Source organism: Pantherophis guttatus, chromosome 11, assembly GCF_059756535.1.
Source record: "Pantherophis guttatus breed Tessera chromosome 11, ASM5975653v1, whole genome shotgun sequence".
NCBI classification, from domain to species: Eukaryota; Metazoa; Chordata; class Lepidosauria; order Squamata; family Colubridae; genus Pantherophis; species Pantherophis guttatus.
The window spans coordinates 21,783,315-21,809,436 of NC_142073.1; the positions used below are offsets into that span (position 1 = coordinate 21,783,315).

At 42.3% G+C, this 26,122-nt stretch overlaps 1 protein-coding gene across 1 annotated transcript in view; it reads left to right on the plus strand.

The window, feature by feature from the left end:
• Positions 1-26,122, plus strand: part of MBTPS1 (membrane bound transcription factor peptidase, site 1) — a 68,009-nt gene that overhangs the window by 19,759 nt on the left and 22,128 nt on the right. The window contains exons 5-16 of the mRNA XM_034425490.3: positions 802-912; positions 2,172-2,281; positions 4,388-4,504; positions 4,749-4,816; positions 6,444-6,546; positions 7,404-7,555; positions 9,150-9,311; positions 12,224-12,368; positions 17,217-17,405; positions 19,161-19,333; positions 20,088-20,203; positions 25,769-25,925. Of these exons, the coding sequence (XP_034281381.2) occupies positions 802-912; positions 2,172-2,281; positions 4,388-4,504; positions 4,749-4,816; positions 6,444-6,546; positions 7,404-7,555; positions 9,150-9,311; positions 12,224-12,368; positions 17,217-17,405; positions 19,161-19,333; positions 20,088-20,203; positions 25,769-25,925 (1,603 nt within the window). The remainder of the gene's footprint in view (positions 1-801; positions 913-2,171; positions 2,282-4,387; positions 4,505-4,748; positions 4,817-6,443; positions 6,547-7,403; positions 7,556-9,149; positions 9,312-12,223; positions 12,369-17,216; positions 17,406-19,160; positions 19,334-20,087; positions 20,204-25,768; positions 25,926-26,122) is intronic.

Genomic DNA, 26,122 nt, shown 5'->3' on the forward strand with positions numbered 1-26,122 from the left:
TGTGTGTGTGTATACATATAAATACATGAAATAAAATAAATATATAATATACACACACACATATATATTATACATTAGACATCGTTCATATTATAATTCTCTGCAGGTTTATTTTATTTTATTTTATTTTATTTTATTATTTTATTATTTTATTTTATGTTATTTTATTATTTTTTAATTTAATTTTTTTTTAATTTTATCAAAAGACACTTTATGTAGCATTCTTGTGAAGAGGCGCAAGGTCTCAGCAGTTAGAGATGCTGAGCTGGAAAGCTGACAGTCCGGTTTGAGACCTGAGTGCCATGCGATGGGGTGAGCTCCCGTTCCTTGCCCCAGCTCCTGCCCACCTAACAGTTCGAAAGCATGCAACTGCAAGTAGATAAATAGGTACCACTTTGGTGGGAAGATAACTATATTCCAGGCCCCTTGTCATATAGTCATGCTGGCCACATAACCACGGAAATGTCTTTGGACAACGCTGGCTCCCTCGGCTAAGAAACTGAGGTAAGCACTGCTCCTTAGAGTCAGACATGACTCGAGAAGGGAAACTTTTACCTTCACCTTTTAAGGTGAGAGAATTCTGGGAGTTGAAGTCCACCTATCTTAAAGCTGCTGAGATTGAGAAACACTGATGCAACCTGCTAAACTCAAAAGGCAGGCAAAATATTTCTATAAAACTTTATGTAAGCATTATTATCTATCTGTCATCTATCTAAGCATGCAGGAATGGTTTCTTAAAATACCATCAGAACCGGATCTCTTTCACTAACCTGTCATTGTTTCAACCTTCTGTACAAATAGGAGGCGGTGTAAGAGTGGCTGTCTTCGATACTGGACTCAGCGAGAAACATCCACACTTCAAAAATGTAAAAGAGAGGACAAACTGGACAAACGAGAGAACTTTGGATGATGGTAAAAAAAAACAAAAAACCCAAAACTTTCTTTTAACCAGTTGTCCCAAAGGTGCTTTTTCAGGAGGCAACTGGACTTTCTTGGTTTTTTTCCTTTTGAAGACGTTTCGCTTCTCATCCACGAAGCTTCTTCAGCTCTGACAGAATAGTGGGGAATGGAAGGATTTATATTCCTTGCAGACAGCTGGTCGTTTGAATTCTTTTAGAGGGTCCTTGAAGCACCTGGAGGTTTATCTGTGTCCTCAGGGTCACCTGAGTAGTGCAAATGATTCCTGTAGTCTGCAATTTTTTCCCTCTGGAAATTAATTCCTACTCCCACACCATTCAAAGGGTCTTCATCCCAAATTGTATAGCTAAACATCTGTAGAGATTCTCAGTCATCCAGGTCATGGTTGTCCCAAAGGTGCTTTTTCAGGAGGCAACTGGACTTTCTTGGGGTTTTTTTTTCTTTTGAAGACGTTTCACTTCCCATCCATGAAGCTTCTTCAGCTCTGATTGGATGGTGGGGAATGGTAGGATTTACCGTATTTTTCGGAGTATAAGACGCACCTACCTTTTTTGATTGTTTTATTTTTTTAAAAGTTTTTTTTTTATTTTTTAGACAAACACACATACAAACATACAATGTATTTTCTTTGAACAGAGTATTTGGCTGGTTCACAAATGTAAACAGTGTTTTGTCATTTCAATTAAATTTACAATTTCTATATTTCCTTTTTGCCATATTTATTCCTCATCTATTTTTTTTAAAAAAACAGTATTACCCTCATCCTCATCTCTAATCTTAATCAAATTCAATTTTCCCCTTCTATTCTATATTATACTCCTTCCCATTGTCATCTATTTTTATATCCATCCCCACATCGGGTAATTATGTAATATTACAATTGTTTAATACAAATTCAACATTTTAATATAAATCAATTAGTTATATAACTATCATTTTTGTATATTAATCAATATGAACATGAATATTCCAATTATTTCCATGCAATCCAATTTGGCAAAATCCACTGAACAAAAATATTCGTTTAGCAACAGATATTTTGGGCTCAGTGGTGGTCGTAACTGGTGGACCGCCTGTATTTCCTCCTTTCTTTTCCTCGCCACAAAATTATCTCTTCCCTAGCCATAATTGACCAGACAGCAACACATCAAACTACCTTAAAAATATACCAAAGATAGTATATCAAAGTATACTTTGGTATAAAAGTATACCAAATATAATATATATCTTACTTGGTTGTTTATCGTCAACAGGCCTGGGCCACGGGACCTTTGTCGCAGGCGTGATAGCTAGCATGAGAGAGTGCCAAGGATTTGCTCCAGACTCCGAACTGCACATATTCAGGGTCTTCACTAACAATCAGGTAAAGAGAGGACAGTGTGTTCTGGCCTAGGCTTCCCCAGCAGCGCGAAGCCGAGTCCTCATCCCGATAAACCCCTTTGATTTAATTCACAGTGAATTCCTCTCCCGCAAAGTCTTTCCTCTCCCACAGTCTTTCAAGATAGTTCACAATTACCGACCTTTATCAGGCTTGGAGAGTGGCCAGGCCAATATCTTTTCAGACTCCACCTGTAACCGACAATACTCGGCAAGAATGCAGGAACGGATCTTCACCCAAATGAACTAATTGTCTCCTGCAAATTCCCCTCCCCTTCGCTCCTCTTTATTCCCTGTGGAAGGGGCCATTCACCGTCCACCTGTGGCTTTACTCCTGAGTCGACCCTTAGCTGTTCCCTTCTCCTGGTAGCTCTGCACATGCACACATTGGGAATAGGATCCAGCTGTTCTGCCCCACTGATGTCTGATTCCGAAGGCAGCTGACAACTATCAGACGGCCCTGGCCCCATCTCTGCCTCTGACACAGAGCACTCGTCAGAGCGTTCCCCAGGACTGGCCCATGTTCTTTCTCAACCTCCTCATTGAATCTGCTGCCAGATCTGCTGGTGTTGTGGCCTGCCAGCGGTCTGCGCAGATTGTTGCTGATCCCGACGATGAGGCTGGTGTGCTGCGCCAGCAGCCGGTGCTCGAGTCGGACAGCGAGGAGGCTGAAGAAGATGTGGTGCCAGAGGCAGGGATTCAGCCAGGGCCTTCAGAACCTCCAGAAGCTCCCATAAGTGAAGAGGAGGAAGAGGAGGAGCCTCTTCTCAATGCACGGGCATGCAGAGCTGCCAAAAGGCAGGAGTGGTTCCTCAGGAGGAGGTCTCCTCGAGAGTAAGGCTTGGGGCTAATTGGCCACTCCCTTAGCCTATTGTAACAAGCTGCAGGAAACAACTTTAGTTCCCTAATCATTGCATTGGGATATCTCTGCAACCTTGCTTCTGGGCTTTCTGCCAACTCCAGTAAGACTCTGATTATCTTATCTGTGGAATTCTGGCAGGGTGTTAAGCAGCAGTTGCTAAAACTGCGTTATTCGAGTAAACTAAGTTTTGTTCAGAGTTTGTGTGTGCTGTGTTCTTAGGGATCCGTAGCTGGGGCAGAACAGCTGGCCACTGGCGGGCCACAGCACAGTGGTTAAGGAGTTAGACTTAACACTGGGGAAGACCAATCCATCCCAAGTCGTGGAAGCTTCCTGGAGGCCTTTGGGCCAGTCTCTAAATCTTATCTCCTAAGTTTGTGGTGGAAATAAAAATGGGAGGAGGGAATGCTGCAGGTGCCCTTTCAGTTCCTGGAGAAGAGGCAGCATATAAATCTAACAAATGTAAAGAGGAATCAGTGCAGCATTCCCAATCTGATGCTCTCCAGGCACAGGGAGATTGCATCTGTCAGAATCTCTAGCCCGCCTCTCCAGGGAATCCCAGCAGGGAAAGCATTTTTAGGAATCAAACCGTTGGTTCTCCATGCATTATATTGGAACCCCTTAAAGGCCTCCTTTGTGTGTGTGTGTGTGTGTGTGTGTGTGTGTGTGTGTGTATAAGAGTTTGCTTCTATGTATCTTGAGATCAGCACTGCAGATCTTAAAGATGGGTTTAAGAGTTTGGCTCCAAATACCAGGATAAAACTCCTATTCTGTTTTTAATGGTAAAATTGGGATTTTAAGGCTGAATTCATTGAAGAAAAATACATTTTTGAGATAAGGTATCAGTTTGGTTGTGGAATCTGGGGAACCCTTCCTTCTCCTTCCCCTTCCCTTTTCTTTTTTTCCCTTTCTTTTAATTTTTCTCTGTTTCCTTCCTATGCGTTTCTTTTTCTTCTTTCCCTTCCCTTCCCTCCCCTCCCCTCCCCTCCCCTCCTCCTCTTCCTCCCCCCTCAGACTACATATGGAAAAATAGAACTATATGTCCAAGGGCAAAGCTCTTTATAAGACTGGGGTCATTACAGGGAAGTTCCCTATCTCCTTAATTTTGGGTAGTAGTAGATCCCTCTTGTGTGTGCATGAAGAGACCAGGCAGACTCCACCTTGAGGATTGTTGTTGTTGTTGTTGTTGTCGTCGTTATGCTTAATATTAAGATCTGTTTCATTTTTAAACAGGTTTCATATACATCTTGGTTTTTGGATGCTTTTAACTATGCTATCTTAAAGAAGATCGACGTGTTGAACCTTAGCATTGGAGGCCCAGATTTTATGGACCATCCGTTTGTAGACAAGGTTGGTATGGGATGGGGAAGGGGAGGGAAAAGACTGATAGCAATTAGACAGTTTCTCCTTTCATCTCAGAAGATTTCGTTTAATAGAAACTTTGGTTTTACACAAAACAATAATACAGTAGCATGGGGAGGTTGTAGCCGTACAGTCAAACCTGGATTGCTGTACAATATAACATTCTCTGAATATCAAGTCTTAATGTAGCTAATCCCTGGGTTTCTAACATCTGGTTGTTTTCATTTCCAAGGTGTGGGAATTGACAGCCAATAATGTTATCATGGTCTCTGCTATTGGAAATGATGGTCCTTTGTATGGGTAGGTGATTTTTATTTTATTTTATTTTTATATTTTGAGCAGGGATGTATTGTTTCAGAGTAAATTTACAATAAAGAAGCACTTTTGCCATCTTTAAAAAAATAATGCCGATTTTCCCCAAATAGCTTGGTTTCTTTTCAATGTAATCCTTCATTCTAAACACATGCTATAACACAATGATGGCAAACCTATGGCACGCGTGCCACAGGTGGCACACGGAGCCATATCGGTGGGCACACGAGCTCAGCTCCAGCGCGCATGTGCAACCCGGCCAGCTGATTTTTGGGCCTTCTGGGCCCACCAGAAGTCAGGAAACACACTGTTTCCGGCCTCCAGAGGGCCTCCGGGTGGTGGGGAAAGCCCGTTTTTCACTCTCCCCAGGCTACCGAGCCTTTCTAGGGGCCTGGGGAGGGCGAAAACGGCCTTCCCCACCGCCACGGAGGCTCTCCGGAGGCCGGAAACGACCCATTTCCCAACTGGGGAGAGTGAAAAATGGGCCTACTGGGCCCACAGTGCCATCGCGTGCCAAAATTGGGAGCGCATGCGTGGGGGGATGGGGCACATAGAATTATGGGTGTGGGCATGCACGCGCGCGACCCCCCTGTGCTCTCCCCGCTTTTGGCACGTGATGGCAAAAAGGTTAGCTATCACTGCCATAACACATATATGACAACGAGTTTCAGAAATTGTTTCTTAGGCAGAAGAACGGCTGAAATTCAATGCAAGCTGTGCTTATATCTCTTTGAAACCCCACTGCTTTCAGTCCAGTTTAATGATGATCTTTGTTTAATCCGAAGCAAACCCAGTTGAGGCCGTGCCATGGTTGGTTTTAAGCATCATTTGCTGAACGAGTCAGGATGTCCTAGTTTGTACTGTACCATAATTGGTGGGTTCACATATCACGCTTAGACAAAAAGTTAGATCAGGTTATGACTGTTGTATGTCAGCCATTAAACATGCATAAATTTTCCTTGATTTTGACCATTGAGTTTTGCAAGGAATGGAAAACCAGCTCATTTTTAATACTTAAAACCAGTTTAATTTATGTGCTCCATCTTTTCAGAATACAGTGTAATATCGGGAGTCCTTTTCATGTACTGTGTACCTTTAACTGATAAGCATAGGAATTATGAGAGATTAATCCAGTTCATTTGAAGGCTGCAATTTACCATAATAACATGGTTGGGAATGTTGAGGCTCAGATTCATACTCTTACTCAACTATTCACATTCTTACATAGTGCAAATCCAGTTTTTCAGCTCTAACATGATGGAGTCCCCTTGTTACCCAATTCACTTACAATCCTAAACCATAATGGATTCATACATCTAACTAAGCCAGACACAAGCCCACCATTTGTGATTTAACATAATGTATGATAAGGTGAGACTTGGTTTAATTTACTTTGCAGGATTATTTTTTTAAAAACCATATTAGGCATTTTCTTTTTTTAAAACAGAGTGAATAAACAAGTAAAAAGCAACAAAGAAGAAAAGGAAAATATAAATGTTTCAGAAATATAATGTCTATAAGGGAACAAAGGAATTGTGAAGTGGTACATATGTCTAAGTGCTATTGCTGTTGCTAATAGATCAATAATTAAAAAAATATATACATTCTTTTTCAGCACACTCAATAATCCGGCCGACCAAATGGACGTGATTGGAGTTGGTGGCATTGACTTCGAAGATAATATCGCTCGGTTCTCCTCCAGAGGGATGACCACATGGGTGAGCCCCTTTGTAGAGACATCGTGCTCAGGATGACGCTAAAGCAATCAAAGGTTTAGCCTAGTGCAGGGTCTTCCATCACTTTACATGTGGAATGGAAGGGAAGGGAAGGGAAGAGAAGAGAATATAGAAGAAGAGAATAGAATATGGAATGGAATGGAATGGAATGGAATGGAATGGAATGGAATGGAATAGAATGGAATAGAATAGAATAGAATAGAATAGAATAGAATAGAATAGAATAGAATAGAATAGAATAGAATAGAATAGAATAGAATTCTTTATTGGCCAAGTGTGATTGGACACACAAGGAATTTGTCTTTGGTGCATAGTTCTCAGAGTACATAAAATATATATATATATATTCGTCAAGAATCAAGGTTGACTCAGCCTTCCATCCTTCCGAGGTAGGTAAAATGAGGACCCGGTTTGTGGGGGCAATAAGCTGACTTTGTATAAAATAGAACACCGCTGGTGGGGGGGGGCAAAAGCCCTACTAAGCAGGTATATACAACAGTATGACGGCTATTGCTTAACACATTGTAAGCCGCCCTGAGTCTCCGGAGAAGGGCGTCATATAAATCGAACTAATAAATAAATAAATAAAATAAGATACAACACTTAGTGATAGTCAATAGGTACTAATAAGGATGAGAAGAAGAACAGTAATACAACCTTAATAGTTAATTTGACAGTGTTGTGGGAATTAGTTGTTTAGCAGAGTGATGGCATTCAAGAAAAAACTGTCTTTGGGATGGGAAGCGCAGTTTAATTTTGTCAGAAGTCAGTGTAAATCTCATTTAATTGATGTGTGAGCATCAAGCCATTTCTTTGATGCGTTTGACTTTTCTCCCTAGGAACTTCCTGGAGGTTATGGGAGAGTCAAGCCTGATATCGTGACTTATGGCTCTGGTGTGAGAGGATCTGGCATGAAGGGGGGTTGCCGCTCACTCTCCGGGACAAGCGTGGCCTCCCCTGTTGTGGCAGGCGCGGTCACGCTTCTAGTAAGGTACGTGCTGCATCAAAATATATTTCCCAGGCTTTTCTGATAAAGCTGCATCATTGTTCAAACCCCAGGACTACCCAGGAGAAGTAAATGGGGCACATCGTTTGGAGTCTGTTACCAAAATCATACCCGAAAAGGCAAATTTGAGGAGGATGTAGAAGAAAAAAAATAACATATCTTTGAGTTTTTATGTTATTTTTTAAAAGTTTATAATTTTTAAGTTTGGATCAGACTTGAGTACATTCTCCAAACTTTGGTCAGGCCTAGACAAATTTTCCTATCTTTATTCTTTAAAAAAAAAAAGGGGGGGGGGGAAGCACTATTCCCTTTTCTGTGTTTAATCAAAGCATTAATATAAACGTCTCCATCATGAATTTCAACAGGCAGTCCTGGACTTACGACCGCAATTGAGCCCATAATTTCTGTTGCTAAGCAAGACCGTTGTGAATTTTGCTCCATTTTATGACTTTCCTTGCCACGGCTGTTAAGTGAATGGCTGCAGTTGTTAAGATGGTAACCCCGTTGTTCAGTGAATCGGGCTTCCCCACTGACAAACAGTCAGAAGGTCGTCATGGGATCCCAGGATACCACAACTGTCATAAATAGGACCCAGTTGCCCATTGTCTTGAGTTTGGATCACAGGACCCTAGGGATGCTGCAACCGTCATAAATGAAAAAAAATATATTCATAAATCATTTATTTCCAATGCTATTGTAACTCCAAATCGCAAACGGATGTTGATAAGCTTGAGGACTGCCTATACAATTACGAGAGCAGTATTTTTTTTAGTATTACAGTGAATCACTTCTGGTTCATTTACAACAGAATACAATAGAATAAGGTAAAGGTAAAGGTTCCCCTGGCACATACGTGCTAGTCATTCCCTACTCTAGAGGGCGGTGCTCATCTCTGTTTCAAAGTCGAAGAGCCAGTGCTGTCCGAAGCCGTCTCCGTGGTCATGTGGCCGGCATGACTCAACACCAAAGGTGCACGGAACGCCGTTACCTTCCCACCAAAGGTGGTCCCTATTTTTCTACTTGCATTTTTTACGTGCTTTCGAACTACTAGGTTGGCAGAAGCTGGGACAAGGAACGGGAGCTCACCCCATTACGTGGCACTAGGGATTCGAACCACTAAACTGCCAACCTTTCAATCGACAAGCTCAGCGTCTTAGCCACTGAGCCACTGCGTCCCTATTTGGAATAGAATAGAATAGAATAGAATAGAATAGAATAGAATAGAATAGAATAGAATAGAATAGAATAGAATAGAATAGAATAGAATAGAATAGTGGGGAGGGGTGGAATGGAATGGAATGGAATTCTTTATTGGCCAAGTGTGATTGGACACACAAGGAATTTGTCTTTGGTGCATCAGTGTACATAAAGAAAAATAAAATACATTCATCAAGAATCCTAAGATACAACACTTAGTGATAGTCATAGGTTACTAATAAGCAATCAAATCGTACTAGGAAACAAATAAAACAATATAAATTGTAAAGATACAAGCAACATGGTTCTAGCCATAAGTGAGAAGAGATAGGTAACTTTAGCACGATCAGAGTATAACATTTCAGTTGTTTATGGCTTTCAGCACAGTTCCGAAGCGTGAAATGGTGAACCCAGCTAGCATGAAACAGGCTCTGATCGCTTCAGCACGCCGGCTTCCCGGGGTCAACATGTTTGAACAAGGGCATGGCAAACTTGATCTTCTCAGAGCCTATCAGATTCTCAACAATTACAAGCCCCAGGCCAGGTGAGTTTCTTTCCAAGCAAACGGCTCAAACTTAGACCTTTCCGTTGGATAAATAAATAAGCGAGCTGCAAATCCTGTTTTTCTTTTCCTATGTGTTTCAACACTTTAAAAAAGATGTTGAGACTCTAGAAAGAGTGCAGAGAAGAGCAACTGGGATGATGAGGGGACTGGAGGCTAAAACATACGATGAACGGTTGCAGGAACTGGGCATGGCTAGTTTAATGAAAAGAAGGACTAGGGGGGACATGAGAGCAGTCTTCCAATATTTGAGGGGCTGCCACAGAGAGGAAGGGGGTCAAGCTATTTTCCAAGGCACCCGAAGGCCGGACAAGGAATAATGGATGGAAACTGATCAAGGAGAGATTCAACCTGGAAATAAGGAGAAATTTTCTGACAGTAAAAGCAATCAAGAGGAATGGAAGAGAAGTTGCCTTCGGAAGTTGCGGGAGTTTCATCACTGGAGGCTTTCAAGAAGAGACTGGACTGCCCTCTGTCAGAAATCGTGTAGGGTCTCCTGCTTGGGAAGGGGGTTGGACTAGATGATCTCCAAGGTCCCCTCCAACTCTGTTAATCTGTAATCTTAGATAGCTACAATAGACTGGGACCAGATCGGGCGGAGGTATGTATGTTGATCGAGTAGGGGACTGTTTTAAGATTTTATGATGCTGTCTTCCTTAATGTATTGGCTGTGGTTCTAGAACGGCGGTCCTCAACCTTTTGGGCACCAGGGACCAGTTCTGTGGAGAGAGGTTTTTCCACGGACCGGAGGGGACGTGGTTTCACATGCTGCCTGCATCCCATGGATGGGGCTTCATTTGTTTGCGCCCCCTGGTTTCTGGCAATGCTGTTGCCCGGTACCAGCCCAGGTACTGGTGGTTTAGGGACCCCTGTTTCTAGAAGGCAGCTAGTTAAGGAAGACTGGTTTCCAAATGTTATATTAATGGGCATGGCATAGTTCCGTTTTTATGCCCCTTATCTATTGTTTGGCATCAGCTGCCCCAATATACTTTAAAATAAATTTTAAAAAACGGGCCATTATTTCACTGTTAAAACTCAAAAAAAAACCTTCATCTTTGTTTTTCTTGGAAATGAAAACATGACTAAATTCTCTATTTTAGGTGAACGTGTAACATAGTTGTCAATCATCAGTCAAACGGTTAGTTGAGTCCTAAACATTGCCTAGATTCTAATGATTTCTACATTTATTCAAATTCATCAAGAGCATAGTTTGATTTGCGTTATACAGGCAGTCCTTGATTTATGGCCATAATTGAGACAGTTGCTAAGCGAGTTTTACAAACCCTTTTTATGACCTTTTTGACACGATTGTTAAGCGACTCACTGCACTTGTTAAACAAATAACTTGGTCAGTAAGCAGATCCACCTTACCCCCATTGAGTTTGCTTCTCAGAAGCCAGCTGGGAAGTTTTAAAAGGTGATCACATGACCGTAGGACGGTGGGCTGTCATAAATCTATGCCAGTTACCAAGCACCCAAATTTTGTCTGTATGATGGAGGGGGTGGTTCCAATGGTCGTAGGTATGAAAACCAGCCGTCAGTCATTTTTTTTCAGTGTTGAGACTTCAAAAGGTCTCTAAGTGAATGGTTGTAAGTCGAGGACTACCTGTAGACAGGTAGTCCTTGACTTACGTCCACAATTGAGCCCAACATTTCTGTTGCTAATGTTGTGACCTAGGCCCAAGTAGTTATTACCAGACACGATCTGTCCTAAACAAACATATTTTATTAGAACATCTGAAAATTACTTAGTCCAAATTAATTCCAAAACAAATCCTTCATAAACAGTCCTTCGGCCTTATCACAAACCTTTGTCTTCTTTGGCACCCTGCCAAGGGCTTTTCTTGGCAAAACCCCACGAAGTTCAGAAGCAAGAGATTTATTTATTTATTTATTTTATTTTTGAATTTGTATACCGCCCTTCTCCCTGAGGACTCAGGGCGGTGAACAGCCAAATAAAAACATCAAATACAAATATTAAAACACAGTTAAAAAGTATATATAGATTTGGCCCCATTAATTAAAACAATAAACAAACAAAACAATTAAAAAACCCTTAAAAAGAAATTAAGCCATTAATTAATTAATTTCTTAATGACATTAAGATGACAAATGTAGCAACGTTGCTTTTCTACAAAGATCCCAAGAGCCCTTGCCGCTCTTTTAAGCCTTCTGGGAAGGGCCAATCATCTCCTGGCCTTACTCCCGAGTCGTCCTTTTTGCTTTAGCTGCTCTTGCCTTCTGGCAGCTCTTCTCATGCGTGCACTAGGAACAGGCTCCTCCTGTTCCTCTCCCTCTCTGCTGTCAGCCTCTGGAGGCTCCGGAGTCCGCGCATCACTCCCAGATGGCCCTGGCCCCATCTCTGCCTCTGATGCAGAGCCCTCGTCCAGGCCTTCCCCAGACTCCAGGGCTGTCCCATGATCCTCCCCAGCCTCTTCACTGTCCGACTTCGCTGCCAGCTTCGCAGGCTGCTGGCGGACCACAACAGCTAAAGAGACATTTATTAAGTGAATTTTGCCCCATTTTACAACTTTTCTTGCCATGTTTGTTAAGGGAATCACTGCAGTTGTTAAATTAGTAACACGGTTGTTAAGTGAATATGGCTCCCTCATTGGTTTTGGTTGTCAGAAGGTCGCAAAAGGAGATCCCATGACCCCGGGATGCTGCAACCGTCATAAAATTGAATCAGTTGTCAAGCATCTGAATGTAAATGGACATAAGTAACTTTTTTCAGTGCTGTTGTAACTTCGGTCACTAAGTTTATAGTTATAATTAGAAGACTACCTGTATATTTTCAGTGTAAAGCCTCATTGGACAGTGAAAGATAAAAGTATTTCGTGTATCTTTATTTCTCATCACCTGTTTATGCCTGCCCCATTGTATTTTCCCTTTAGCTTGAGTCCAAGTTACATTGACTTGACGGAATGCCCTTACATGTGGCCCTATTGCTCTCAGCCCATCTACTACGGAGGCATGCCCACGATTGTTAACGTCACCATCCTGAATGGAATGGGAGTCACTGGAAGAATCATAGACAAGGTAAGAGCTGGAAGAACCTAGCCAGGCTGAATGACAGCTGCTGCTTCCTCCTCCTCCTCCTCTTCCTCCTCCTCCTCCCCCCCCCTCTTCCTCCTCCTCCTCCTCCTCCTCCTCCTCCTCCTCCTCCTCCTCCTCCTCCTCCTCCTCCTCCTCCTCCTCCTCCTCCTCCTCCTCCTCCTCTTCTTCTTCTTCTTCTTCTTCTTCTTCTTCTTCTTCTTCTTCTTCTTCTTCTTCTTCTTCTTCTTGTCACGACACTTGAGGCAATTTAGGACAGGGTCTGCAGCCTTAAACACTCAAAGAGCCATTTGGACCCATTTCCCACAGAAAAAACAAAACAAAACTCCGGGAGCCACAAAACCTGGGTGGGCGGGGCCAATTTGACATCAATCACTCCCAGTCACATGACCTCCCCTAGCCATGCCTACCCAGCCGGTCATTAGGGTAGAGAACCAGGAACCACAACCTCTCTCCTGCCCCCCCCTCTATCTATCTGGGTGTGTCTCTCTCTCTATCTCCCCCCTTTCTCTCCCCCCTCTGTATCTCTCTCTCCCTCTCTCCCTCTCTTCCCCGCTCTCTCTCCCTCCCTCCCTCCCCATCTCTCTCTGTATCTATGTCTCTCTCCCCCTCTCCCTGTATCTCTCTGTAACTCCCCCTCTCCCTATCTTCCCCTCTCTCTCCTCCCCTCTCTCTGTATCTCTCCCCCCTCTCTGTAACTTCCCCCCCACTCCCTCTCTTCCCCTCTCTGACTGGGAGGGGAGGGTGAGAGGTGGGGCAGCCAGTGATGGCACAGGGAGCAAGTGGCTCTGGCGCCGCGGGTTGCCGACATCCGATTTAGGACGATCCTAACTGTGCAAACTCAAAAGGGAAGTCAGATCCATTGCTCCAATCAATCGATTGAAGTTCATTTAACTTTAGAGTCAGTCCTTGACTTATGGCTACAATTGGGAGCAGAATTTCTGTTGCTAACGATGGCGGTTGTTAAACAAGTTGCGCCTGATTTATGACCTATTTTTTGTCACCGTTGTTAAGCGAATCATTGCAGTTATTAAGCGAATCGCAGAGTTGTTCAGCCAAACCAGTTTCCGCCATTGACTTTGCTTGTTAGAAGCCTGCTGGGAAGATCAGCAATGGCAATCACAACGACTCCGGATGTTGCAGGCGTCGTAAACACATGCCAAGCCCCTGAATTTTGAACATGTGACTGTGAGGGGATCACAACGGTTGTAAATTCGAGGACCACTTGTAAGTTATTTTCTCAGGGCTGTTGTAACTTTGGACGGTGACGTGACAAGCGGTTGTAAATTGAGAACTATAGATAGTATAATTTAGTGACCGTTCAAAGTTACAACGGCATTGAAAAACCTATGACTGTTTTTCACACTTACGACCGTTGTAGTAAAGTCATGTGATCAACATTTGGACACTTGGCAACTGACTCATGTTTATGACAGTCACAGTGTCCCGATGTCACGTGATTCCCCCTTTTGCGACTTTACGACAAGCAAAGTCAATGTGGAAGCCAGATTCACTTACCAACGGTGCTACTAACTTAAGGACCGCAGTGATTCACTTAGCAACTGGGGCAAAAAAGGCCATAAAATGGGGCAAAACTTACTCAATAACAGAAATTTTGGGCTCAGTTGTGGTCGTAAGTTGAGGACTCTCCTGTACCTGGGTTCAGCTCTTTCCATTTTATATCAAGAAGCATGGATATAAATCAGGATTTCTTTGCCAGGTCATTTCTTTAGAACAATCTTTAGTGGAGCAGATGAATTCTGCCATGTCATTTGTTTTAATGCATTTAATGCATTGCAGTCAGTTTGGGACAGAGAAATGTTATGTCCAGTTCAGATATAATTGTGCCATCACATTAGAAAATGCAGTGTTACGGTCTTTGATCAAATCATTCAGGTTTCTCTTTGCCTCAAGGCTTAATCTTGACAAAAAAATTATTTTTAAACAAATATATAAAAAACCAAATAAAAAACCATCTTCAATTCAAATACAAACAGTGTGTCGGTTGGTTACAAATCTTTTGTGCATCTTCACTCTATTCATATATATCCATGTATTATTATCCTCATTAATCATATGTTTAACTATGGCTGTTACTTCCCTCATTTCATAAAAATGATCCCAGGTTTGAGTTAATTTATATTATGCCATTCATTCTCCTAAATCATTCCAATAACAATACATCTTTATATTGTATTTTATATAATTCTACATTTCTTGCATTAGAAAAATCTCTGTCATATTTCATTTCCATGTCTTTTTATCTAACCATTGGTAAAATAGATCCCATATCTTATAATATTGTTTATCTTCTTGTTCTCTAATTTCAAATGTCAATTTACTCATTTTATTATTCATATTTCTATGCTGCCCACTCTGTGAGGATTCTGGGCAGCTTACAACAATCGACAGTATACTAAATAGCATATTGCCCCCAACAATCTGGGTCCTCATTTTACCCACCTCGGAAGGATGGAAGGCTGAGTCAACCTTGAGCCGGTGAGATTTGATCCGCTGATCTGCTGAACTAGCAGTCAGCTGAAGGTGCTGCAGTACTGCACTCTAACCACTGCGCCACCTTGGCTCTTTTTTCCGCACATTCCATTATTTTCTTAATAATTTCATCTTACGTTGGCATTTTCTCAATTTTTCCAATTTTTAGCAAACACAATTCTAGCCGCTGTTAATACATTCACGATCAAATATCTCAATTCTCTAATCAAGGCTTAATCTTAAAAGGGGGCATTTAGTGGGTTTGGAATGTAATATATTAGAATAACCCTTGCTATTATGAAGCTCCAGCTTGGTAACCCACCTAGGAAGGCTAAGCCTTGAGAATATGTTTCTGCCATACCTTGAGTGTTCTTTAGCAAACAAGGGCTTGAAGCATTAATCCTATGGTTCGATGAGGAATATGCATTGCCTTGCAAACCAAAAATAAAATAAAATAAATCATAATGATTCCCCTTTAAATGGGAAGAGAGTGGATTCCTGCCTTCCCACAAAAGAAAGGAAGGAATAAGATGCCTTCTAGAAAACGGGTCAAGCTTTTGCTGAAAAAGCCCATTTTTAAGGCATAGGACCCGGGTACCTTCGAGACCGACTTCTGCCACCAATAGCCTCCCACCGACCAGTCCGCTCCCACAGAGAGGGTCTCCTCAGGGTGCCATCGGCCAAGTTATGTCGGCTGGCGACACCCAGGGGGAGGGCCTTCTCTGTGGGAGCCCCAGCCCTGTGGAATGAACTGCCCCTGGAAATGCGTAAGATCTCCGACCTCCGGGTATTTCACTGTGCCCTCAAGACCCTGTTGTTCCGCCAGGCCGGGCTATCAATGTAATGATTTTTAAATTGGGTGTTTTAAATTTTGGGGGTTTTAAATCTGAGCCGAAACTATGTAATAATTTTAATTATTTTTAACTGATGTTTGTCTTTTGTGTTTTTAATAGGCTGTACACCGCCCTGAGTCCTTCGGGAGAAGGGCGGTATAGAAATAAAATTATTTATTTATTTAAAGATGGTTTGGTTTCATCTATTTCCAAAAGGAGTTTAGACTGGTCGAGCCGGTCACACCTGTCTTTTCACAAGGTGGGCTGGCTTTCAGTCGTCCTGAGGAGGTGAAGCTGGAGTTGTAACTTATAAAAGAAAAGAATTCCACTTTAAAAATTCTGTATGTTTGTATCCCCTGGGCTTATTATTGCCTCATTCTATTCCTTTAATTTATTGTCTCTTCTGAGAAGTTGCATTAGTGGATGCAATCCAGAAAATTAAGCATTTCACTTAATTTTTTCCAAATGATCACGTTTGCCTCAATGTGACAGATTATTTGCTGTAACCTCAAGCAAAAATAAAATAAAAAGCAAACCACATAATGGCTGAGTGTGACATATGAAACTAACTAAATGAAAGGAAAGACTAGGGGGACAGGATAGCAACGTTCCAGTATTTGAGGGGCTATCACAAAGACGAGGGGGGCAAAGCACCTGAAGGCAAGACAAGAAACAATGGATGGAAACTAATCAAGGAGAGAAGCAACCTAGAACTAAGGAGAAATTTCCTAACGGTGAGAAAAATTAACCAGTGGAACAGCTTGCCACCAGAAGTTGTAGGTGTTCCATTACTGGAGGCTTTTTTTTTTTTTTTTGAATTTTTGCTTTAATTTTTTTAAAACACAAACATAAAACACATCTTTTCCAAAACGAAGCATTGATCCGGTCACAAATTAGTACAAAACACTAACAATTCTTAACTTCCAATTAACCCAACTTAATATTTTACACAGTTATTTCTCTAAATTCTATCAATTATGCCATTACCCCCAAAACCCGTTACTTAAATCTTAGATCCTAACCAAATATCATTCCATTTTTCTCTTCCTTTAAGTTGGACTTAACAACAGAAATAAAGATGATGATGATGAGTTTAACAGTAAAATAAAATGATTATGTTGGAATGAACAGCCAAAAAATAAAAATGATTATGTTGTAAAGTAATGAAGATGAATAAAATGGGAGCAATAGTTAAAATATTTTTTTAAATGTTTACAATAACTAATGATTTAGATTGTTAAAATATATCCATCTAAGCATCACTGGAGGTTTTTAAGAAGAGACTGGACAACCACTTGTCTGGAATTGTATGGGGGTTTCCTACTGTAGCAGGGGGCTGGACTAGATGACCTACAAGACCCCTTCCAACTCTTGTTATTCTACGTTATACTATGTTTTATGTTCTGTGTTCTAACCATTGTTGTGTTCACTGTTCTGCTTCTCCCGTTCTTTAGTACCTGCAGCCTCAGTGTTTTGATCTATTTGCTTTCTATTTTATCCTTTGTAGCCGGATTGGCAGCCGTACTTGCCACAAAACGGAGATTACATTGAGGTGGCCTTCTCCTATTCTCCTGTTTTATGGCCCTGGTCAGGGTACCTCGCCATTTCCATCTCCGTCGCCAAGAAAGCAGCAGCTTGGGAAGGCATAGCACAAGGTCACGTCATGATCACCATTTCCTCCCCAGCAGAGAATGAGGTTGGCTGAATCTTTTTTAAAAAAACAAACCTTTGCCTTGTTTTGATGCAGAGGTGAAATGCTTCCGGTTCAGACTGGATTACGCGATCCGGTAACGATGGCGGGTGTGGTTCGGAGAACCGGTAGCAAAAATCCCTGCCCCCTCCCATGCCCAGCTGAGCCACATGATCATCAGAGGCTGTTTTTTTTTACTTTTAAAAGCATTTTTTCTTCGGCTGAAAAAATGCTTTTAAAAGTTAAAAAAAAAAGCCTCTGAGGATCGCGCGGCTCAACTGGGATCGTCAGAGGCTTTTCAAAGCATTTTTTTCTGCAACCTCTTGGCCGAAGAGGTGGTAAAAAAAATACTTTGAAAAGTCTCTGACGATCCCAGCTGAGTTGCCTGATTGGCAGAGGCTTTTCAAAACATTAGAAAAAATGCTTTGAAAAGTTTTTTTTAAAAAAAAAGTTGGCCGCGCCCACCCAGTCACATTACCCACCACCACCACCAAGCCACGCCCACAGAACCGGTAGTAACAAATTTTACATTTCACCCCTGTTGTGATGTATGCCTGCTCGATGCCCTGGACCAGGGGTGTCAAACTCAATTTCATTGAGGGCCGCATCAGGGTTGGGTTTGACCTCGGGGGGCCGGGGTGGGTGTAGCCAGCTCGACATCATTCGTGTCGGGGGCGCCTGTGGCAGCCCGAGTGCTCTGCCAATGGAAACGGGCTCCAGAGCTCCGTTTTCAGCTGCGACGGCTTCCTGCAACCCTCTGCCAGCGAAAACGGAGCTCCGGAGAGCTGTGTACGGCCCTCCCGAGCTCCGTTTTCTCTGGCAGAGGCACCGCGGGCCAGTCCTTTGCTGTTTCCAGGGCGTCCCCGTGGGCCAGATCTAAGCATCCTGTGGGCTGGATCCGGACCCCAAGCCTTGAGTTTGACACCCTTGCCCTGGACACCAAACTGCTGAAGAGGGACTTGCAGACTCACTGTATAACGTGAGCATCCCATTGGTTGGGATCTCCAAAGAAGATAACTTCTCACTACACAACACTGACTCTCTAACAAGATCAGAGTCTGTGGTCTAAGAATCTTTAGTACTTTTGAAAGGGCCCTGAAAAGTTGCTTTGAAGTGTTCAAAAGCACAAACGCATAAGCATCCGATACAGTGGTGGGTTTCATTTTTTTTTTACTACTGGTTCTGTGGGCGTGGCTTGGTGGGCGTGGCAGGGGAAGGATACTGTAAAATCCCCATTTCCCCCCCTCTCCAGGGGAAGATTACTGCAAATCCCCATTTCCTCCAGATCAGCTGGGACTCGGGAGGCAGAGAATAGACGGGGGCAGGGCCAGTCAGAATTTTTTACTACCAGTTCTCTGAACTACTCAACATTTCTGCTACCGGTTCTCCAGAACTGGTCAGAACCTGCTGAAACCCACCTCTGATCCGATAACTGAAGGGTATTTGCTTCCTTCAGTTAAAATATGCATAGGAAACTATATGGATATGATCGAAACAAGGCTGGTTTGTAAGAAGAGGAAATTATGAAGAGGTGTTGCAAAACATTGTTGGCATTAACCATGTAGATCTAATTCCTCTCTTTCTTATCTCAAGCCTTAATTTCTTGGGTTTGCTTATTATTGTTCTGTTTTTGTATAGCATTGCTTGCCCTGAAATGGAACAGCGTGGTAGTTACGTCTGGATGGATATTATTGGTAGATTGGATTACAAAAATGGACTTTCTTCAGGAAATTGGTTTGATTTTGTTTTGCTTGTTTTCAGTCAAAAGTTGGTGCTGAGCAAACTTCAACCGTGAAACTCCCCGTCAAAGTGAAAATTGTCCCAACCCCCCCTCGGAATAAGCGGATCTTGTGGGATCAGTATCACAATCTTTGCTATCCACCGGGATACTTTCCAAGGGATAATTTAAGAATGAAGAATGATCCATTAGATTGGTATGTTTATCTTTATACAGCTCCGATAATTATTAATGGATGATAAGATTGACATATCAAGGAATGCAGTTAGCTCAGTGTCAATTCTTATCCATTCTTAGTGATTTTTATTCTGAAGATAATTCCCTGCTTGAAAAAACTATGCATCTATAGCTACATTTCTTCTTGCAAATAAGTACAATGTGTATTTAGGTAATAAAAACCTACCTTTTTAAACAAGGTAAGAATAAACATACCTTTGCTGAAACTCGTGAATAAGGTCTGGCTGCTTTGAAAAAGTCTTCTAATTCTGGGCTGTTGGTTTAAAAGTCTTCTAATACTTTCTAAATTTGCACTGCAACCGATTGGCAATTTATTTTCAAGTTAAAATATAATCATATATAGGAAAGCAGTGCTTATGTTCTTTCAGTATTTTGATAAAATCCTTTGAGAGAGAGAGAGAGAGACTATAAATATTTAGTTTGTTCAGTTTTAGATTTTATTTGCTATTTTTACTTCTTGTAACAAGTTTATGCAGCCTGGCAAATAATGACATTCAATCCTGAGCTTTTTGAATGTTCTTCCTGTTGTCCATTTAGTTCAATTTTTGCAATATCTCCTCTTCCTCCTCTCTTCCTCTCCCCTCTTCCTCATCTCCCCCTTTTCTTCCTTCCCCAAGAATTTCATTCCATAAAAAATATTTTAAATTCCTGGCACACCAAAAAACGATTTGAGAGATGATTAGTCTACATATTTGATTTGTTCACCTCTTTAGGAATGGTGACCACATTCATACCAACTTCAGAGATATGTACCAACATCTGAGAAGCATGGGCTATTTCATTGAAGTTCTTGGTTCACCATTTACATGCTTTGATGCCAGTCAGTATGGTAGGTAATTCAAAGTCGGTGTTTATTTCCTTTTAGAATATGCAAAACCTCCTTTGTTTGGGATTTCAAAACATAAAACAAAGATAGGCAGATTCAGGTTTGCATCATCTAATAGTTTGCTAAACAACAAACTGTTCTACAATCTGGACTCAAGCATAAAAAATGTCTATTTGAGCTGTAAAAAGGATGTCTCTGAGGACGGATTTATTTTTCGTGCCAGATCTAAATTGTGTTCAAGACCTGGTATCCCTCATTTTGTGCATTTTTGCAGCTCAATTTAAGTGGACAATGCCATCTACCGTATTTTTCAGACTATAAGACGCACCTAGCTTTTGGGGAGGAAAACAAGAAAAAGAAAATCTGCCTCTGCTTCCCAGCAATTTGCCTCCTTGCAGCAAATAGCCTGGTCAGCTTCAGCACAGCCTGATTTATCACCAGCAGCTGATTGGCGGTTGGATCAGCCTCAGCTGTTCCAGGCTGCAGGGATCACCGCCGCCTATCACCGCCTCCGCGCACCCCATTTTCGGCCTCTGCATGCCCCATTTTTGGTCTCTGCATGTCCTGTTTTCGGCCTCCACGTGTCCCCTTTTTGGCCCGTTCCAGGCAGAGGGGATCGTCGCCGCCTATCGCAGCCGAATGGTGGGCCAGAACAAGCCGAAAACAGGACGCGTGGAGGCTGAAAATTGGGCATGTGACGGCAATCCCTGCAACCTGGAACAGCTGATAGGCGGTGTTCCAGGAGGCCGATCCAACCGCCAATCAGCTGCTCGTGCTAAATCAGGCTGTGCTGAAGCTGACCAGGCTGTTTGCTGCAAGGAGGTAAATTGCTGGGAGTCGGAGGCCAGCAGGTGGGGGCCAGTGGGTGGGCGGGGCTTCGGCAACATTCACTCTATAAGACACACAGACATTTCCATCCACTTGGGGGGGGGGCGGGAGTGCATCTTATAGACCAAAAAATGCAGTACTTATAATAAAAGAAAATGAAAGAATAGTACTTGAAACTGATGTCTAATAGGGCACCAATTTTGAAGTGTGCTGCTGCTACTGGTAGCTATATTTGAATGTTTTAATATGAAAATTCCAATTACCATCTTTCAAAGTTGATAACAGAAGATTGTTCTTTATAATTATCAGGTTGTTGAAACACTTAAGAAATGAACTTCAGGTCCTGAATCTTAAGTGCTTTCTTAATGCAACATTGTCATTGTTATTCGATAGAGTTCATTAAGGCTGATCTATTTTAGGGCTTTTATTATCTTTGATTTACAGTGTCAAGATTTTCTCTTGACCTTTTTGAACAGCTATTTAACATTCAGTCCTTTTATCATAGTAAGGGTGATGATATGCAGGCTAGAGTGAAAAGTACACAGATTTTAGTATTCATAAGGAGCCTAAAGCTGGGTTCACAAACACGGACTTACTCCAACCCCGAATTAACAAAACGATCCCTCTCCTGACTCCAGTATATTATTTTACGCTCCAATTAAACATATTATGGCTTAACATGATGACAGGTTCATCCAACTTCTTAAGCAAGGGATGAGGTTCCTTGAGGGAAAGGGAAGGGATGAGACGATGGATCACAAATTCTCCAGCCCCATTTATCTTAATATTGTGCAACCTATCGGGCACAAAGGATCAGGACCATAACTTAAGTTGCAGCACAGAAGATTTATTCAAGCCCATAAGTAAGGATCTAATGATCAGCACTAAAGGATCAAAGGAATATAAGAGGGGCTGGACCAGGGGTGAAATCCAATTTTTTTTTATTACCAGTTCTGTGGGCGTGGCTTGGTGGGCATGGTTTGGTAGAAGGATACTGCAAAATCTCCATTCCCTCCCCACTCCAGGGGAAGGATACTGCAAAATCCCCATTCCTTCCCCACTCCTGGGGGAAGGATACTGCAAAATCTCCATTCCCATCCCACTCTGGGGCCAGCCAGAGGTGGTATTTGCGGGTTCTCTGAACTACTCAAAATTTCCGCTACCGGTTCTCCGAACTGCTCAAAATTTCCGCTACCGGTTCTCCAGAACCTGTCAGAACCTGCTGGATTTCACCCCTGGGTTGGATTTGAATTGTTTGTGGCAGCGTAAGGATTCTAAGCTGATGACATGTTTAACTCTGCCCCCAACTCTGCATGCACTTCTCCTACATAAGCCTAGTCATAATGTGTACAGGTAGTCCTCGATTTATGATTACAATTGGGACCAGAATTTCCATTTCTAAGCAAGGGCAGTTGTTAAATGAATTGCACTCAATTTTACAATCTTTTTTTTTTTGGGGGCACGCTTGTTACGTGAAACATGCAGTTGTTAAGCGAACCTGGCATCTCCCATTGACTTTGAAGCTGGCTGAGAAGGTCAGAAATGGTGATCACCTGACATTGGGAGGCTGCCACCCTTGTAAATACATGCTAGTTGCCAAGTGCCTAAATTGTGGTCATGTTGTTGTGACGGTTGTAAGCGCGAGCATCCATTCTAAGTCCCTTTTTTCAGTGCTGTTGTAACTTCAAATGGTCACTAAATGAATAGTTGGAAGTCGAGAACTGTCTATAAATGGACAGACTACGTACATAACTTAAGCTTTGGGGATTTGTGTTTTAAACTGTCCTGACGCTTTCATTTTTATTTTTGACATTAAATCAAACTTTTTGATCCAACAACAGTCTCCCCATGATAGGCTATTAATTTAAAGGTCAGTTTTTTCCTCTGTTCTCCATTTCTGACATTTTAAAAAGTTGCTGGTCACCATAAAGGGCGTGCGTTGATTTGCTAAGCAGCATGCAATTAAAAGTTAGACACTTTTTTGTTGTTGTTTGATTCCGGCGGATACTATTTTGTCACTGGGAATTAAAAGCTGCATTTCATGAAGAATAGAAGAGTGGTGTGGTAGCCTAGAGGTGGAGCTCCCACCTCACAATCAGGAGGCTGTGAGTTCGATCCTAGGCAGAGGCAGATATTTCTCTCTCTGGGCACATTGAGAATAGATCTGCTGAATATAACTCTGCATTGGCAACAGGAAGGGCGTCCGGCCAGTAAACACTCAGCTCCATGCAGTTGCCCAGACTCCACCCCGCAAGGGATTATGGGGGTCATTAAATGGAGATGATTTCATGAAGGACAGATCAAATGTTTGTTGGTGGGTTTGTTTTTTCCTAAGGGAATTAGGGACGCTGTGTCTGGTGCAAATAGATTGAAAGTTTTGGCTAATATAATCCTAGGCAGGGGTGAAATCCAGCAGGTTCTAACAGGTTCTGGAGAACCGGTAGCGGAAATTTTGAGTAGTTCAGAGAACCGGCAAATACCACCTCTGGCTGGCCTCAGAGTGGGGTGGGAATGGAGATTTTGCAGTATCCTTCCCCCAGGAGTGGGAAGGGAATGGGGATTTTGCAGTATCCTTCCTCTGCCATGCCCACCAAGCTACGCCCACAGAACTGGTAGGAAAAATTTTTGAATTTCAACCCTGATCCTAGGCCACGTACCTACACACATACTCACTTTGTGGAGCTCAAGGAACAATGGCCTTGAATTTCTCGACCAGCCATTCCTGATGTGGCTTGTTAGATGCTGTTCAACACTCAAAAGGAGCCTGGATAGCTCAGCAGACTAATGCATTGTAATTTAACTCCAGCTGTCTGCAATTAGTAAATTCGAATCTCGCCAGGCTCAAGGTTGACTCAGCCTTCCATCCTTTCTAAGGTAGGTAAATTGAGGACCCAGTTTGTGGGGGCAATAAGCTGACTTTGTATAAAATATACAAAAGTGTGAAGGCTATTGCTTAACGCCTTGTAAGCCGCCCTGAGTCTCCGGAGAAGGGCGGCATATAAATCAAATTAAAAAAAAAATCTTTAGTTGCAACCAAAATGGGGTTGTTTTTAATAATAGCACCAGAATGATATCTTTTATCCAACTTCTGTTATATGATGGGGACAATTGTCAAATCCATCTGGAGGAAAACACCCTGGGAAAGAGGGATCTATGGTCATTTTTTTTAAGTAAAGTAGTCAATATAATTAGGATCCAGTGACGATGGTGAAAGGTGGAAGACAGAGAGAGGAAAAAATCCCTGACAGTCTTGATATAGGACCAACAGTAATCCAGGTAGTCCTCGACTTTCGACCACAGTTGAGCCCAAAATTTATGTTGCTGAGTGAGAAATTTGTTAAGTGAGTTTTGCCCCAGTTTATGACATTTCTTGCCACAGTTGTTGTTAAGTTAGTCACACAGTTGTTAAGTGAATCTGGCTTCCCCATTGACTATGCTTGTCAGAAGGTCGCAAAAGGGGATCCTGGGACACAGCAACCATCACAAGTATGAACCAGTTGTCAAGCATCCGGATGTAAATCATATGACCATGGGGATGGTGCAATGGTCATAAGTGTAAAAAATGGCCATGTCACTTTTTTCAGTGCCGTTGTAACTTCAAATGGTTACTAAACAAATTGTTGTAAGTCGAGGACTATCTGTAGTGTTAACCAAAAATAGAGACAAAACCCAAACAATAAGTAACATTAATTAGGGGCTACAATGTTAAGTATACACTTCTATGTATGTGTATCAATTTCCCCCTCTTTATTTCTGGTTCTTTTTCTACATAATAGTTATATATATATATATATATAAAAATCAAAATACCACTCATGCATCAAATCTCCAGAACCGTAAAGCCTACAGACTTGAAATTTGACACATATGTTTCTCTTGGCTTCAAGGTGCTCACTAAGAAATGACCATCAGATCATTAGTATTTCTTATATTATTAACACGCTCTGATGCTAAGGAGTTAGATGTTCTACTCCCTCTCCCCACCTGAAAAGAACTCTGTTCCAACTGCCACTTGGATGTGGGCGTGGCCAGCGCATGACTCATCCGGCCTGCTGGCTGGGTAACTGGGGAGAGGAGAGGCTTCTGTGGGGCCAGCCTGAGGGAGAGAAGGGGAGAGGAGAGGCCGATCGTAACTACTCATTAATGTTCAAGCTTTAACTGTCAATTTATCAAGCCTGATCACATACTTTCGTTGTGAAGCATGGGTATCCAGCTACTAGTCAAATATACAGGTAACCCTCAACTTACAACCATTTGATTAGTGACTGTTCAAAGTTACATTGGCACTGAAAAAAAAGTGCCCATTTTTCACACTTACAACTGTTGCAACATCTCCGTGGTCACATGATCAAAATTCAGACACTTGGCCACTGACTCACGTTTATGACGGTTGCAGCGTCCCGGGGTAATTTTTGCAACCTTCAATGAGGAAGGCCGATTCACCCAACAACCGTGTTACTAACTGACCAACCGCAGTGATTCACTTAACAACTGGGCAAGAAAAGTCTAAAAGTGGGGCAAAACTCACTTAGCAACTGCCTTGCTTAGCAATGGGAATTTTGAGTTCAGTTGTGGTCGTACGTCGAGGACTACCTATATACCACATTAAAGAAATGAAAGGGGAGGCCTATGGCAGTGTCCTGGGTGGTTATTCTACCTTCTCTTTTCCTTTATCCAAATAATCCGATAAATTCGTTGAAGCGGATCTAATCTGCAGCTTCTTCCTCTCTATTTACGCAGGAACATTATTGATGGTGGACAGCGAGGAAGAGTATTTCCCAGAAGAAATAATCAAGCTGAGAAGGGATGTTGACAACGGACTGTCGCTCGTGGTGTTCAGCGATTGGTACAACACCTCCGTGATGAGGAAGGTCAAGTTTTATGATGAAAACACGAGGTGAGAGAGGTTGGAACCTGTTGCAAAACGGTTGTCATTTCCAAGGTTATTTATCGATGGGGAAGAAGGGCAACTAAATGGCAGAGATATGTGCGGGTGGGAGGGGGAGATAGATGGACGGGGAGACCCAAAGGTGCTTTTTCAGGAAAAATTACCACAAAATTACCACTGCAACACTCAATGGAGAATTCAACTGG